The sequence below is a fragment of the Sciurus carolinensis genome, chromosome 4 (assembly GCF_902686445.1).
Source record: "Sciurus carolinensis chromosome 4, mSciCar1.2, whole genome shotgun sequence".
NCBI classification, from domain to species: domain Eukaryota; kingdom Metazoa; phylum Chordata; class Mammalia; order Rodentia; family Sciuridae; genus Sciurus; species Sciurus carolinensis.
Window position 1 is genome coordinate 81,930,821 of NC_062216.1, and position 15,108 is coordinate 81,945,928.

The 15,108-nt window shown below is 32.1% G+C and overlaps 1 protein-coding gene across 4 annotated transcripts in view; it reads left to right on the forward strand.

Annotated features, from left to right (window-relative positions):
• Positions 1-15,108, forward strand: part of Atf7ip (activating transcription factor 7 interacting protein) — a 105,207-nt gene that overhangs the window by 53,383 nt on the left and 36,716 nt on the right. For 3 of the 4 annotated variants that reach the window (XM_047548370.1, XM_047548371.1, XM_047548372.1), the window contains exons 3-6: positions 3,173-3,259; positions 4,621-4,766; positions 6,315-6,452; positions 13,169-13,234. In XM_047548370.1, the coding sequence (XP_047404326.1) occupies positions 3,173-3,259; positions 4,621-4,766; positions 6,315-6,452; positions 13,169-13,234 (437 nt within the window). The remainder of the gene's footprint in view (positions 1-3,172; positions 3,260-4,620; positions 4,767-6,314; positions 6,453-13,168; positions 13,235-15,108) is intronic. The other variant, XM_047548373.1, reaches the window with a different exon arrangement.

Below are 15,108 nucleotides of genomic sequence, written 5' to 3' on the forward strand. Positions count from 1 at the left end.
AAAACCCCTTCCTAATTCTCTGAAGTGACATTGATGCTTATATGGTTAACACCAGGGACATCTTTTCTTTGTCTTTCCTTTTCATTCTTGGATGACCTCTTAATAATCTTTCCTGTTCAATCTTGGAGGACCTTTAATCTTCAGACTTTCCTTAGTTTTTCAGCTACTGTGTTCATTTTCCTTTCTGTTTTTGGTTCTTTTATTTTATTTCTCTTGGAGAAATAGGAAGATTAGCACTTCTCCACTTCCTTCCCCCAAAACCCAGCATTACTTTAAAAGGGAACACAAAAATTGACTTAGAAGTTAGAATTTGCATCTTTGTGTTGATTAAATAAAAGTTTTATAAAATTGAAGAAGATATATTATCTCATTGCATTATTACATGTATTGGCCTTTTGTATTTATTTATAAATTATCCGTTTATTTCCTTTTGTCTTAAATATTCTCATGGACCCAGTAGTCTTAAGGCAATAGATTGGCAGGCTGTAGCCTGTGGGTCCCATCTGTTTTTTAAGTTTTACTGGAACATGGCCAGAGATGTTTATGTATTGTATATTGTTTATTGCTGATTCCTGTTACAAAGATTAAAAAGTAAGTAGTTGTAGAGTCCATATGACCCCAAAACTGAAAATATTTTTTGGCCATTTACAAAAGTAATTTGCTAACTCTTGATCTAAGGGAACAGTTTTATCCATTATTTCTTTGAAATGATGTCCTATATAATATAGTTCTGACAATGGGAAACTAAATCCCCTAATGTAAATTCTGTACCTTAATTCCTAATTTATTTTTTTCACCTTAACTTACTGAAATATTGAATTAAAGATAATAGTTATCAGATAGGTATTAGACAGTTTATCTTAGCTCTTTGTCATAGTTTTTACTGCTACTGATTATCATAAGACCTGGTCCCCACCTTAGTGAGCTTACTGTATAGTGTGGTTGAAAGTATTAGAGCTGTGCTCATAGAACATGAAACAGGGAACTTGTCTACTCATGAGGCTTTATTGAAGAAATCCAGAAGAATTATTACAGAAACTTGTCCATAGGACTAATTCTAAACAGACATTCTTAACTAAAAGTACTGTATTTGAATGAGTTTCAGAAGTCCTAGGAAACTATTGAAATTATATATAAAATTATCTGTTTAAAAGGGCCTTTGATTATTAAAATGGTTGAAAGTAGGTCTTCTCTAGAGACCTTGTGGACAAAACATTTAAAATAAATATGAGCCTTACCCTTCTTTTAAAAATCTGTTGATATGGCATGGTTGCACATGACTATGATCCCAACATCTTAGGGAAGATCAAAGCCATCATCTGTAATTTAGTGATACCATCTTGAAATAAAGGTCTGGGGGTGTGCTCAGTGGTAGACTGTCCCTAGGTTCAATCCCCATTACTGCCAAAAAAAAAACACCCAATCAATCAAAATACAAAAACAATAACAAAAAAAGCCAAAACCAAATATCTGTTAATACCATTTTTCTTAACCTCAGTTCTATGATATAAATAATTCCAGCATAAATTTTAAATCCTATTAGTCTATTCTAAAATTCCAATGAATGTTTTAAGTGTTTTGTGAATCTAGTAATATCTTCTGGGTGTATCTGGAAAATGGGAATTGGGTGATAGGAGGAGATTCTTGAGTAAAGTGAAAAAATCTCAAGACAAGACTGAAATGTGTAAGAGGAGAGAGAGCTGACATACATAAGAGGCAGACCAAACCATGGCAGTTTACTTCTGTGTTCTGGATTCTCTGGATTCTAGTTATCCTAATTGGTTGTAGCCATCGCTAATTTTGTGCCTTTGGTGATTTGAAGAATTGCCAAATGAAAACTATGAAATTAAACTTTTTATCTCAACCCAGTTACTTTGTGTCTCTGAAAACTCTAGGGACTAGAAAGCCTAGGAGGAGTTATCAGCCCTTAGAATTAAAAACCAGAAAGATTTGGAAAAATAGAGAAATGTATTGTATGGGTTTGAAATCCATCTATAAGAATACAAAAACAAATTTTCATGTCACTGAAATGGAGAGATTCTAAAACTTATAATGAATAAAAGGTAGTAAAGAGAAAGTCAAATTTCTAATGCTCATTAAAGTTCAAAAATAGTTTTAGTGGTATTTATCTACAGTAATACCTTTAGTGAGACCCTGTTTTAGTGTGGAAAAAAATATTTTGAGCCTAAATAAGTTCATTAATGATCCTCATCTCTGCTTAATTTCACCTAAAAGATCTTTTTAAATGTTTTAACATTGACTTCTACCATTAACCCTGTTGCGATTAAAACTGATTCTTGAAGAAAAAAAGTCTTGTCATCTTTTATAATGCTGTGTACATTGTGATTGCTTATTTAATATTAGTTGTAGAATATGATAAAGCATGATATGTTTTATTGAAGCCACCAAAGAGCAATTTGCAGTAATGTCAGGGGAAAAGAAGTCCATAATAATGATTTGTTATATCTCCTTTATTTCCCATTTAACTTAAGTTAGTTGAGGAGACGTAGATTGATTGACCAAAGGTTGTTTCTGGTACCTCTTGGGTTTTATTTTATTTGTTGTTAATACAATATGATTTTATAGATATATTATTAGCAATGTTTCTGGTAACACTATTTGTCATAGTTTATATACCTCTTGTGAAAATAACTTAACCTTCCTGAATATTACTTTCCTCATCTGTATGATGGCAAAAATACTGTTTATGGTATAGGATTTTATTGAAGATATGAGTAATACATACATGTCAAGCACCAAGCTTACTTGCTGGCATTGCTATCAAATATAATAGTACCATTTCTTTCTTTCTTTCTTTTTTTTTTTTGGTGGTGCTGGGGATTGAACCCAGGGCCTTGTGCATTGGAGGCAAGCACACTACAACTGGGCTATATCCCCATCCTTAATAGTAGAGTTTTCAGATTTTATTAATCTTATTGGTGATGGAAAATACTGAGTAGGGTTATTTGTTTTTAAATTTATTCTATTGTTTTTTTCATGTAGTGTTTATTTTGTGTTGCAGAATAGTTGAATGTGGACTTGGTCATTTATTTCTATCAGTATGTGTTACCATTTTCTTCCCAAAATTTCACTAGTTAATCAAAAAATGTAAATTAATGAACTGTTATGAATTCCAATAGAAACAAGATTTCCTTTTCTACTTTTGTTCCAGCAGAAGTAGAAAGGAATGAAAAGGACAGCAAACCTGAGGAAGAAGAACAAGTGATAGATGAAGAAGATGAAAGACCTTCTGAGAAAAGTATGATGTACAAATAAACTTGAACTACTTTGAAAAATAATAATTCATTGATTCTGGTTTTAAAAGACATGGAATATTATTTTTTGGCCCATGAGATGATTGTAAATTTTTGTAATTTAAGTAAGATATAATGAACTTATTTTGGTGATAACCAACTGAAGGATCTTTGAATGTATTATTTCATACTTGAACGTAGTATTTATATTTTCAGTTGTTCCACAAAAAAGAGTTAAGCTAACAACTTAAGTAGTTATCTTTGTGTCTTGAGATAAATTGTTTTAGATTGAGACCATAAGAATTTTGTCTGGAGTGGTATTAGTATATGATTAAGTCTACATTTTCTTGAGCTTTCATGGGAAGGGAAATGATGGGACTGTTAGGTTTCTAGGAAGATTACTGGACTAAGTCAGGAAACCTGGGTTCTGTAATTCTCCCTATCATGCTGCTCTCCACATATGACTCTAGGCAAGTTATTATAAGAAAAGTTGTAGAACAGAAATGTATTTTAAAAAATAGGCACATTAGATGGAGAGGCATTGGTATAGTCATGTAAGAGCATTTGTGGGATTTTAGTGTTTTCATTTTTTTTATACATTGAAAAATAAAGTAGAATTTGTTTATGAAATCATGAATGTTAACTGTATTTGAAGTAGGAATTCTCTGTGTGAAGATCTTAATATCTGTTCTTTACAAATGTGCTTTTATAATGACATTAATTTTGTTTTTATTTATTTGAAATCCATTAGGGTATGTTAAGAATAACTAACTACAATGTTATTTCCTAAGGCCATCAATTAAGAATTTTTCTTACATTTACTGAGGAGGAAGAATTAAATAATTCAAACTGTGTACAGTTGATAGAATTTTTTTTTTTTTTTTTTTTTTTTTTTTTTTGGTACTGGGGATCGAACTCAGGGCCTTGTGCTTACGAGGTAAGCACTCTACCAGCTGAGCTATCTCCCCAGCCCCAGTTGATAGAATTTTGAGATGAGAATGAATACTGTATTTTTTCAGAGGATTTACACTATGAAATATAGGAAAAGGAATGAATGTGAAATGACTTTTGCCTTCTGCATGACATAATTGTTAGGCAGTTTTCCATCTTAATATAATAATTTCAAGGAAAGAATGTTATGTTTATAGTATTTATGTTTAACCATTAGAAAGTTCTTATTTAGCACAGTGAAGCTCATTTCAAGTATAAAGCTGAAAGTTGCATACCTACTTTTCTGATCTCAAAACAATTCATAAAATAATTGATTGAGAATGCCATTGTGATAGAAAGAGTATTTTACTGCAAATGGAATAGGCTTTAAGTTCTGTAATAAAAACAGTTCACTTATTGTGGTTTTTGTTCTCAGATGAATGTTCTAGAAGAAAACGTTCTAAATCAGAGGACATGGACAATGTACAGTCCAAACGTCGTCGATATATTGAAGAAGAATATGAAGCAGAATTTCAAGTAAAGATTACAGCCAAAGGAGACATTAACCAGAAGCTTCAGAAGGTATTGTAATTAATAAGACATATTGAATAAAAAGCACTGTCTTTATTCTATGTTTACATTATAGTATTGTGTGTGTTACTGATACATCCAATTTATCGTAGAGAGAACTTGAAGAAAGTAGTTATGAAGTTTGTTTTCCTTGATAATTTCATTTTGAAATTCTCTCTGACTGATTACATGATTTTTTTTAAGAGATGGTAATGATTATCAAACATGAAAGGTAGACATGATTACATTTCTTTATTTGCTTTTGTAACAAAACCAAATAGTGTTTGAGATTTCTCTTTTCTTTCCATATTGAATTTTATATTACAGTGAAAGGAAACATAAGAGTTTTAATATTTTAACCTTAATAAGCTTGTTTGGTGGTTGTACGTCTATACTTTCTAAAATCTTTGTCATGTATGTTAGGATTAATATTAAAAATGATCAGGAGAGAGCTTTAGCAGGCCTACTCAAAGGGAATATATAAAGATTTGGGAAACCTCCCCCTATATCTGTTATGTCCAAGATAGAAATAATGAAAATATGTAGTAGTTTATGTATTTTTCAAAATGTTCTTAAACCTTTATCACAGTGTGTTTTGTGGAGAGGCATATGAAATTCATATGAAAAACACTATTTTTTTCTAGGTCTTATACATTTAGCGGTGGTATTATAAATCACAGTTCTTCTTTAAGACACAGTACAAATATCTACCCTTTTCAAAAAGAGGCAATGAAAGAAAAGTGATAGATAAGTGATAGTGGTATCTTTTCCCCCAGTTTCTTTTTCTTTGGCATATATATATATATATATATATATATATATATAGTAATAATACTTAGTCTTTTCTTATTAAAGCTATTAGAATTATAAAGATAAATGCGTGAAAGAAGTTTAAAAACTTAGATGTGCACTGAGAGTTTACTTCTCTAGAATATTGCTAATTCAGATATGGCTCATGATATATCACAGTTCCTTTTGTTGTGTGTCTGTAATGAGATAATGTGGGGACTTTGAATAGCATTTAGCAGTGTTTTATAGAATATGATATTGAAGTGCTGTTCCTAGTATATATATATCACAAAAATATCAATCAGTAACAGACTAGAATTTTTTTCTTTTTTCTTTTTTTTTAAGAGGTACTAAGGATTAAACCCAGGGTTTTGTGCATGTCTGTCAAGTGCTCTACTATTGAGCTGCATTCCTAGCCCCAGACTATACAGTGTTTCAACTGGTCTTTAATTAGTTTTCACTAAGTGGTTTGAATATGATAAGGAGGTATGAAAATAAAATGCTCAACTTTCATTTTCAAGATTTTACCCTCTAGAAATTTTCTATTTTTAGTATATGCCACCCAGTTAGGTAGATACTTCATATATATATATATATATATATGGAAGTAGAGAATTTTATTGGATAGTATTGGTTTATGGATTTTATTCATAAAATTAGTTAATCATATTTTATTTTATGTTAGCCAATACATTATTGTTAGTACTTATTTTTATTGTTTTGGGCTTGTTGAATTGCCTTTGTGTAACAAAGGAATATGTATTTCTTTAGGTTATACAATGGTTGCTGGAAGAAAAATTGTGTGCATTGCAGTGTGCTGTATTTGATAAGACTTTGGCAGAACTTAAGACACGAGTAGAAAAGATCGAATGTAACAAAAGGCATAAAACAGTTCTTACTGAACTACAGGTTTGTACACTGACTTGAATTGTTTCATCATTTTTATAATTTGTCTTCTGAAATATATATTTGAAGTTGACTGTTTATTCATTTGTATTCTAAATGTAAGAAGTAAGAGTAGTTTGTATTACTTTGCCAAGGCTTCTGTAAAAACCATACCATAAATGAGGTAACAGCAATATATTACCTCATATGTAACATGTTACCTTATATTCTAGAGGATAAAAGTCCTCTCCTCTGGCTTCTGTTGGCTTGCTAAAGGTCTTTGATGTCCTTGTTTTGTATTGGCGTTATCTCAGTCTCTGGCTTAACCTTTCATGGAGTTGTCTCTGTATGTTTGTCCAAATTTCCTTTTTTAAAGACACCAGTTTTATTAGATTAGGGGCCCGCCCCACTTCAGTTAGACTTCAACTAATTTTCTCTGCAATGACCCTGAATTTCTGAAGGCTCAGACTTCAATATAGGAACCTCCTGTAGTTAAACCATAGTTTAATTCATAACAGAGACTCAAAACTTATCTAACTCGGTTTTTTTTTTTTAACTTTTTAGATTTTGTCATTGAGGAAAGGCTGGCATCTAGCATGCCATAATATATACTAATTATTTGTAGATGATTCTTTCTATATTCTTCATGGATCTTATGTTTTAAAGGATTTGTTTACTAATCTATATCTAATAATTACTACTTTCAGCTTTTGGTAACTGAAATGAGTACATAGTGAAATTGTGTGGTAATTTGTATCATTTCAAAGCTAAGAAATTGGAAATTTTGATCAGTATATTCATTCTGTCATAAGTAAAAATATGGTTCTTATTATCCTATGTTAAATGTGAGCAAAATCTAAAGCATTTTGATGTGTGAACTTATAAATGAGGGAGAAGTGATCCTTGAAAGTTAAATCTCTTTTTCACAGTTAAAAATCAAATTGTAGCTACATATGAGTAAAATTTAGATGTGTTATAGCTTCTAGGCTAAAAGTTATTTTCTTGGTTTCATACTGGGTTTTTTTTGTTTGTTTGTAATAAAGTCTTTGTGATAATTTTGTAATGGATCATTTAGAACAATAGTCCTGGTTTTTACCTTTAAACAGGTTTTTCTATAGCAGTAGTGTAATCTAATTATTAAATTCCATTTTACTTGTTGAGAATTTTTAATTAAAACTGAAAATGTGTAAAGATTTAAAGTAATTCTTTGTTTCTCAGAAGTCCCATGGTTGCAATTATTTTGTGTTTTTAAAACCAGAGTTTTTAACTCCTTTATTCTTCATTTAAAGTGTGTGTACCAAATTTCTTAACATTTAATGTTTATTTGTACTTCAGTTTGTAGTCTCAGACTCGTCATCTTTCCAACACCAAACCATTTTCTCCACAAATGAATCCCCCTTCTCATTGTTCCTCTTATGATAGCTTTTTAATTCTTAGAAAAATTTTGAAGGAATATCTTCCATTATTGGCAAGCTGACTCCTCTAAGTCATTTTACGTATACATTGAATTGCCAAGTTACAGTTTTTTTATTCCTAAAAGATCTGTCTCTTGATTCCTTGTTACTATATTTAGGTGCAGCTACTCACCATTCAAAAGCCAACACTCAGGGAGATGAGAGTTAGTTGGAAAGAAATCAGTTTTGTTCAAGGACTAGCCCTGGGAAGGTGGAAGGGCTATCATCATCATAGTCTATCGGGAACTTAGGGCCACAAAGGACTTTTATAGGAAGAGAAAGAAGGAGCCAAAGGATAACAGGCAGAAGAATTATGTGTGGAGTCATGCATACAGACTCAATCACTATCTCTATCACTCAAGGGTGTTTTTGTTTTGTTTTGTTTTGTTTGTTTGTTTTCTTTTTCTGCCAGAACATTCTTGTGATAGTAATAGACCTTTATCTTCCAGGCTAGTCACTATAATTTGGGGCAGGAGAACAAACATTATTTTCTTCCAAACTAAATATTTTTCTACTTTTAATTAAAGAACAAAATGAACAGTTTATTGGTCCATATTTTGATGTTATCCAAAGACCATTAGATGTTCTGGGTTCTGTAAATCTAGAGTAAAGTTACTGATTAGTTAAATTTTATGACTCATGTCTTTTTAGTACCTTTTCCAGGAACAGCTAACCTTGTAGTTAAACATTAAGATACAAAAAGCATCTTTTGCTAGAGAACAGGAGAGAGAGCAGAAAGCAACAGTTTTAACCTATTGGTAGCTTCAGAGGTGTCACCTATAGCCAAGCTAGCAGGAAACAAATAATGTATTGCTGTGTGACCACCAAAATCCACAATTTTTAAAGTTAACTAAAAGCAAGTGAAACTAGAGGCTTTATTTGGCTTTTCCTTTGGTTAACTGTTAAGTTCTGTTAAGGCCATGATTATTGAATTCCTTGATTCTTTAACAGTTTTTAAGTTTTTGCTGGTCCTTCCAAAACATTTTACTAATCTTTCTAAAATACTTATTTCTTCATTTTTTTGGCATCATCATTTTCCTCAGTTGTGTACACTCAATCCTAGTGTTCATTTGATTTTTGATCCAATATTCTTAATACCCACCCATTGCTTTACTGTTCAATAGAATGTTTAATTTAAAAAACAAAAACAAAAGGATGATTAATGTTCGTTGTATTTTTATATCAAGTTTTCAACCTCATAGTTTCTGCAGGTCGAGGTGGCAAACTCCTGAATTCCCAGCAACTCTGGAGGCTGAGGCAGGAGGATTGCAAGTTTGAGACCAGCTTCAGCAACTTATTGAGGCCCTAAACAACTTAGCGAGACCCTGTCTTAAAATTTAAAAAAAGAAAAGAAATTTTAAAATGCTGGGGATGTAGCTCAGTGGTAAAGCACCCCTGGGTTCAATCCCTAATACCAAAAAAATAAAAAACCCCTTAATTTTTTCCCATTTTCAATTACCCTTAATGATTTGCCTTCACCATGATATTTTATTAAATGTTAACAAGCTAAATTTAGTTATCATCTCTGTTTTTCTAATATTAAGTTTTTTTGTAGAAATAAAATTTAAATAATAAAATACCTATTTAAATATGTATAATAATTGGGATATAGTGTATTCACATCATCATCTCTCTCTACGTCCAAATCATTTTGTTAGCTTAAAACAAAACCTTGTGTCCTTTAAACAGGTATTTTTCATTTCCCCCTGTCCCTTAGCCTGTGGAAACCACTAATTTCCTTTCTGTCTCTATTGATACATCTGTTTTGCATATTTTGTATAAATAGATTCATATAGTATGTGACCTTTATGTCTGGCCTCTCACTTAGCATATTTTCCAAATTGTTGTAGCGTATGTCATAATGTATACTACATACAGTGTTTTCCAAATTGTTGTAGTATATATTAGTACTTTGTCCCTTTTTATAACTAAATGATATCCAATTATATGGATATATGTACATATATACCATTGTACGCAAACACACAGTATTACGGTATAGCAACTCTGGAAATAAAATTTTTTCTTCCTTCCCAGGTTTTGTTTTGTTTCTGATTGTGGGTTATTGTTTGTTTATTGACCTTTTGAAACTAGATTTCCAACTTTTGGGAAAATATGTATTAGTTGTATGTGGCCACTGAAGTCTGTATTTCATTATCTTAGGGGTCAGCTGGTGTTATTGACAGTTACCTGAAATGCCTGGAGCCAAAAAAAGAGAAGAAAAAAAATCTCCCACTCTGCACATTGGCTCTGTGTTTTGGTACTCCTTCAGTGCTTAGTGGAACCACTAATAACTTGCCTTTTTGAACCTGCCTGAAATTTTACTACCTATTTATTTTCAATCTAAAGGCCAGACAAAGGTGAACGCTCAGAATCCTTTCCGACCTCCTCTGAACTCTGCCTCCTACTTTGGGCATATGTGTAGTTCTTTGTATTTCCTCCTGTATTCAAGAGCTCTTAACCTTCTCTTCCACCCCTACACATTATCTTCTTCCCCCTTTCTCCCCCAGCCCTTTTACAGAAAGTCATTAACACATATTAATAGTTGATCATTGGAAACATTTTCACTTATATTGAGAATGAGAAAAGGATTGGTAAAATATGCTATTATTTAGAACTTTCTTTGAAGTCTTTGGGCAATGCATGAGAAAGGAAAAAGAAATAACTTGGTAAAATAGGAATTCAAATCACTATACAAATTCAAAATTTCAACCCAATTTCTTAGGGAAATGGAAAAGCCGTTAACACACCCCGAAATATAATTATTTCATTGATTATGGTTTAGAAAATATCATTTTAGGTAGTTTTAACTGAAAATAGCTATCTTACTATTTCCTTTCAGGCTTGTCCCCCTCCCCTCATCAATGAAGGAAACCTTAGGTGGCCTCAGGGGACAATTTTGAATGGTAGATACCATGTCTGTTCACTAGCTTTTTGAAAAGTACTAATGTTTTATTATTAGACCAAACTGAATGGAGGATTAACTCTTTTAGACAGCTGTTTGTTAAAAGGTTGCTTGGTAAATTACCATTTGACTCCGAGCATTTGATGCACCCTGTATTTAAACAACTACCATTGTGCTATTACACAAAAAATGTATATGTATACCTAAGGAAGAATCCAAGAACAAATGAAATAAAAGTAATGACCAAAGTCTGTAATATGCTGGGTGCAGTGGCACATGCCTGTAGTCCCACTACTCAGAAGGCTAAAGCAGGAGGATCACTAAAACCCACCCAGGAGATTGAGACCAGTCTGGGCAACATATTGAGACCACACCCTTACTCCCCCCACCAAAAAAAAAAAAGAGAGAGAGAGACATAAAGGACATAATAATAAACTATTTAGTAAATTTACAAATTACATTTTTAAAGTTTCATAGAATACTTGCCAAAATAGATACCCTCGTCCTAGACACATTGCCAGATATTTTGAATAATAATAATAATAATAAAAAGGCATCATTCAGTTTTCTGTGTAATAACTAAAGTCTGCCTTTTAATTTCCCTTTTATGTTGTCAGAAGACAGGAATCAGTGTCCATATTTTGATTTTTTACTCTACTACCAATATAATTTTCTAACTAATAATTTTTTAAATAATTTGAATACTACAGATTTATTACAGATATATTCAAGAATTTGAATATGTATTACATATATGAAAGCAAAGTCTTTCTCTTTACCTTCTCCCCCACTTCCTTCCATTTGTAGCTTCCAGGGGTAATCACTTTTAACTTTGGTGTGTATATCTACACTTTTTCCCATGTATATTAATATACAAATGGGTTTTTTTTGTTTTTGTGTCCTAGTGAAAATAGAATAATAATACTGTACAAAACTATAGTTTTTGGAATACCCACCCAGATAATCTGACTGAAGAAAAAAAAAATGAAAGCTATCTTGCATAAGTTGGGGTAAATATCTTCCAACATATATGTTTGGAAAAAATTATTTGAAATATTTTAAGTCATCAGATAGGCAAATTCATATCAAGGATATGAAATCATGTTGTATGTTCCTAGCTTTAATAATATGCATAAATAAGTCCTGAAGAGAGAGACCTTTGAGTCATGGATAATTAATTGTCCAGACTTTATTCATAAGACCGTAAGATTTGGGATTTCAAGTGACTGCCTTTTGAAAGAAACCTTGAAAGTAAATAGCACTGTTTTCTCATGTTTATGATATGAATGCCTTTATATTCGATAAAAGAAATCTTATATAGGCCTCATGACCCCTTAAGTTTATTTTAATATTCTTGAAAGTGTGTTGAGTATAAAATGCCAACTGCAACAGCATCAGCAAAAACAGAAACAACTGAACACCACATCTTAGTGAAAGACTGAAAGGAATTATTCCCAAATATTCATGTGGTGATATAACCCACCAGCCAACCTAAACACCCACCCTCCCAACCTGTCTACTACTACCTACCTCCTTCTTTCCTTCCTTTCTCCCTCCTTCCTTCCCTCCCTCCCTTTCTCTTTTTCTTTCTTGCCCCCCCCCCCAATATTTCTTTTGGATATATATTTGGGCAAAATATGTAATAAGATAATTTTTATAAGCAGTACAAATAATAATTTCATTTGACTAATGTTAATACTAACAAAATAAATTATCATGAACATTAATAGAATAGGAAATGTTTCCAAGAGCAATATATGAGCCCTCATCTATACTGCTATTGGAAATATCAATTAATCAAGCCTTTCTAAAAAACATTAGGCAAAAATCATAAGAACGTATTCTAGCCCAAGAATTCTACTTTTGTGAGTGTGTCCTAAAGAAGTACTTTGAGGGGAAAATGAAATTATTAGTGTTATTTGATAATGATAGGACATTTAGAAACCTTCAGCCTTCAACCTACCTAGTAGAAAAGAGCATGCGATTCAGTAATGTACATACATCCAAGTAGTTTTGGCAAGGGATCTTTTATGACTCACATATATGCCCAGTACATCATTCTTAGTAAGTAAATTACATATGGTTGCAACTGTGTTGAAAAATAACACAAAGCACAAGCTTTCCTATTTGGAAATGTAGTGTAAAAACAGTTAATCTTCTAATTAAGAGTGTTTACATCTGTCTGCTTAGTTCAGGGTTCACTAGTTTTCATAGGATTTTTAGTATTTTCCAAGTATGTAGTTTACAATCATCTTGCCTTACTTTGCTCTTAGCTGTCTTCTTGGGGTTCCTATTGTCTGTGGGTTTTTTGTTATATATGCACGGATTCTTTTTAATGCCATAATGCCACTTGATTTCCTTTTATTTTTGTTTTCTTTTAGGCCAAGATAGCCAGGTTAACCAAACGCTTTGGAGCAGCCAAAGAAGATCTTAAGAAAAGACAAGAAGTAAGAATTTCATTCTTGTATAAGTACTATTTAGCTCCAAGTGATAATCTTAGGAAATGCTGAGTTGGGGTGTAACTTTTCCTTTATTACCGGTATGAAATTTGCTTTCCTGCTATATATTATGTTATTTCTGAAGCTGCAGTTCTAAAACTAATAAACCCTTTTCAGTATTGTGATAGGTCAAATTTTATGTTAATTTGCTTGATGATAGAGCTTTTTTTGTTTTGTTTTGTTTTTGTGATGCTGGGGATCGAACCGAGGGCCTTGTGCTTTACAGGCAAGTACTCTACGAACTGAGCTATATCCCCAGCCCTACCCCCTCTTTTTTAACTTTAGTTTATTTAGTTTTGTATGTGGTGCTGAGAATCGAACCCAGTGCTTCACTAATGCTAGGCATGCACTCCACCATTGAGCCACAATCCCATCCTTGATAATAATCTTCTTGAAACTGTATTTTCTATCATTAAAATTACTAACCTTGTTACCTTCTTTTTATATTCTTGTGTTCTAATTTTTTAACATTTCCCCAAAGTATTTTAATATTCCACTGCCTCTAATAGCTCTGTTCTCTTATCTTCCCTATGTATTTAGTCATCCACCATTATATTATTATTGTAATATATTGAGTCATTTTGTTGCCATAAACACTTCAAATATTTATTTTTGAGTAGAAAGTTAAATTGAAACATCATTAGCATAGTATTTGTCCACTATAGTCTGGGTTTTACTTTTTTTTTTAATTTATTATTATTATTATTCCATTTTCTTTATTATTATTTCCTTTATTATTCACATTTTGGGGAGGGGGTACCAGGGGTTGAACTCTGGGACACCCAATCACTGAGCCACATCCCCAGCCCTATTTTTTGTATTTTATTTAGAGACAGGGTCTCACTGAGTTGCTTAGCACCTCACTTTTGCTGAGGCTAGCTTTGAACTCTCAATACCCTTGCTTCAGCCTCCTGAACTGCTGGGATTATAGGCATGCACCATGGCACCCAGCTTCACATTTTTAATATAACACTTTTATATTGCATTATATCCTTCAGTTGTATTCTTTTCCTCTTAAATTTTTTCATTTGAACAAATTGTATTTCTTTGTCTTAATAACTCTATTATCTGTTACATAATAAATTGCTAATAATAATAACTTCAATAACAATCATTATTCCTAGAACTTTTTCTGTATTGATGGATTCTCATGTTTTTTTTTATTAGATCACTAATGCCTGTTAATTGTACAAATTAATGGGTTTCGGTGTGTCATTTCCATACGTGAATTTATTGTGTTTTGATTATATCTACCCTCCATATAATACTCTCTTGCCCTCCCTTTTCTTCCCACTGTACCCACACCCCTTCTCCTTCCCTAAGTGTTCCTGTTCTATTTTCAGGTTATGTTTTTTGACTTACTTAGTTTCCATATATAAAAGAAAACATGTGATACTTGTCTTTCTGTACTTGGCTTATTTCATTTACCATGATGTCTCCCAGTTCCATCCATTTTCCAGTAAATGACATAATTTCATTCGTCTTTATGGTGGAAAGTACTTTATTGTATGTGTATACTCATATACATATATGTATATATACATATATATATATATATATATATTTTTTTTTTTTTTTGTACTGGAGATTGAACCCAGGGGCACTTAACCACTAAGCCACATTCTCAGCTCTGTTTTGTATTTTATTTAGAGACAAGGTCTCTCTGAGTCACTTAGGGCCTCCTTAAATTGCTGAAGATGGCTTTAAACTGGTGAGCCTCCTAATCCTGCCTCAGCCTCCCAAATTGGGATTACAGGCTTGTACCACCATGGCTGGCTATACTGTCTATCTTATCTATCTCTCTCTCTCTCTCTCTCTATGTA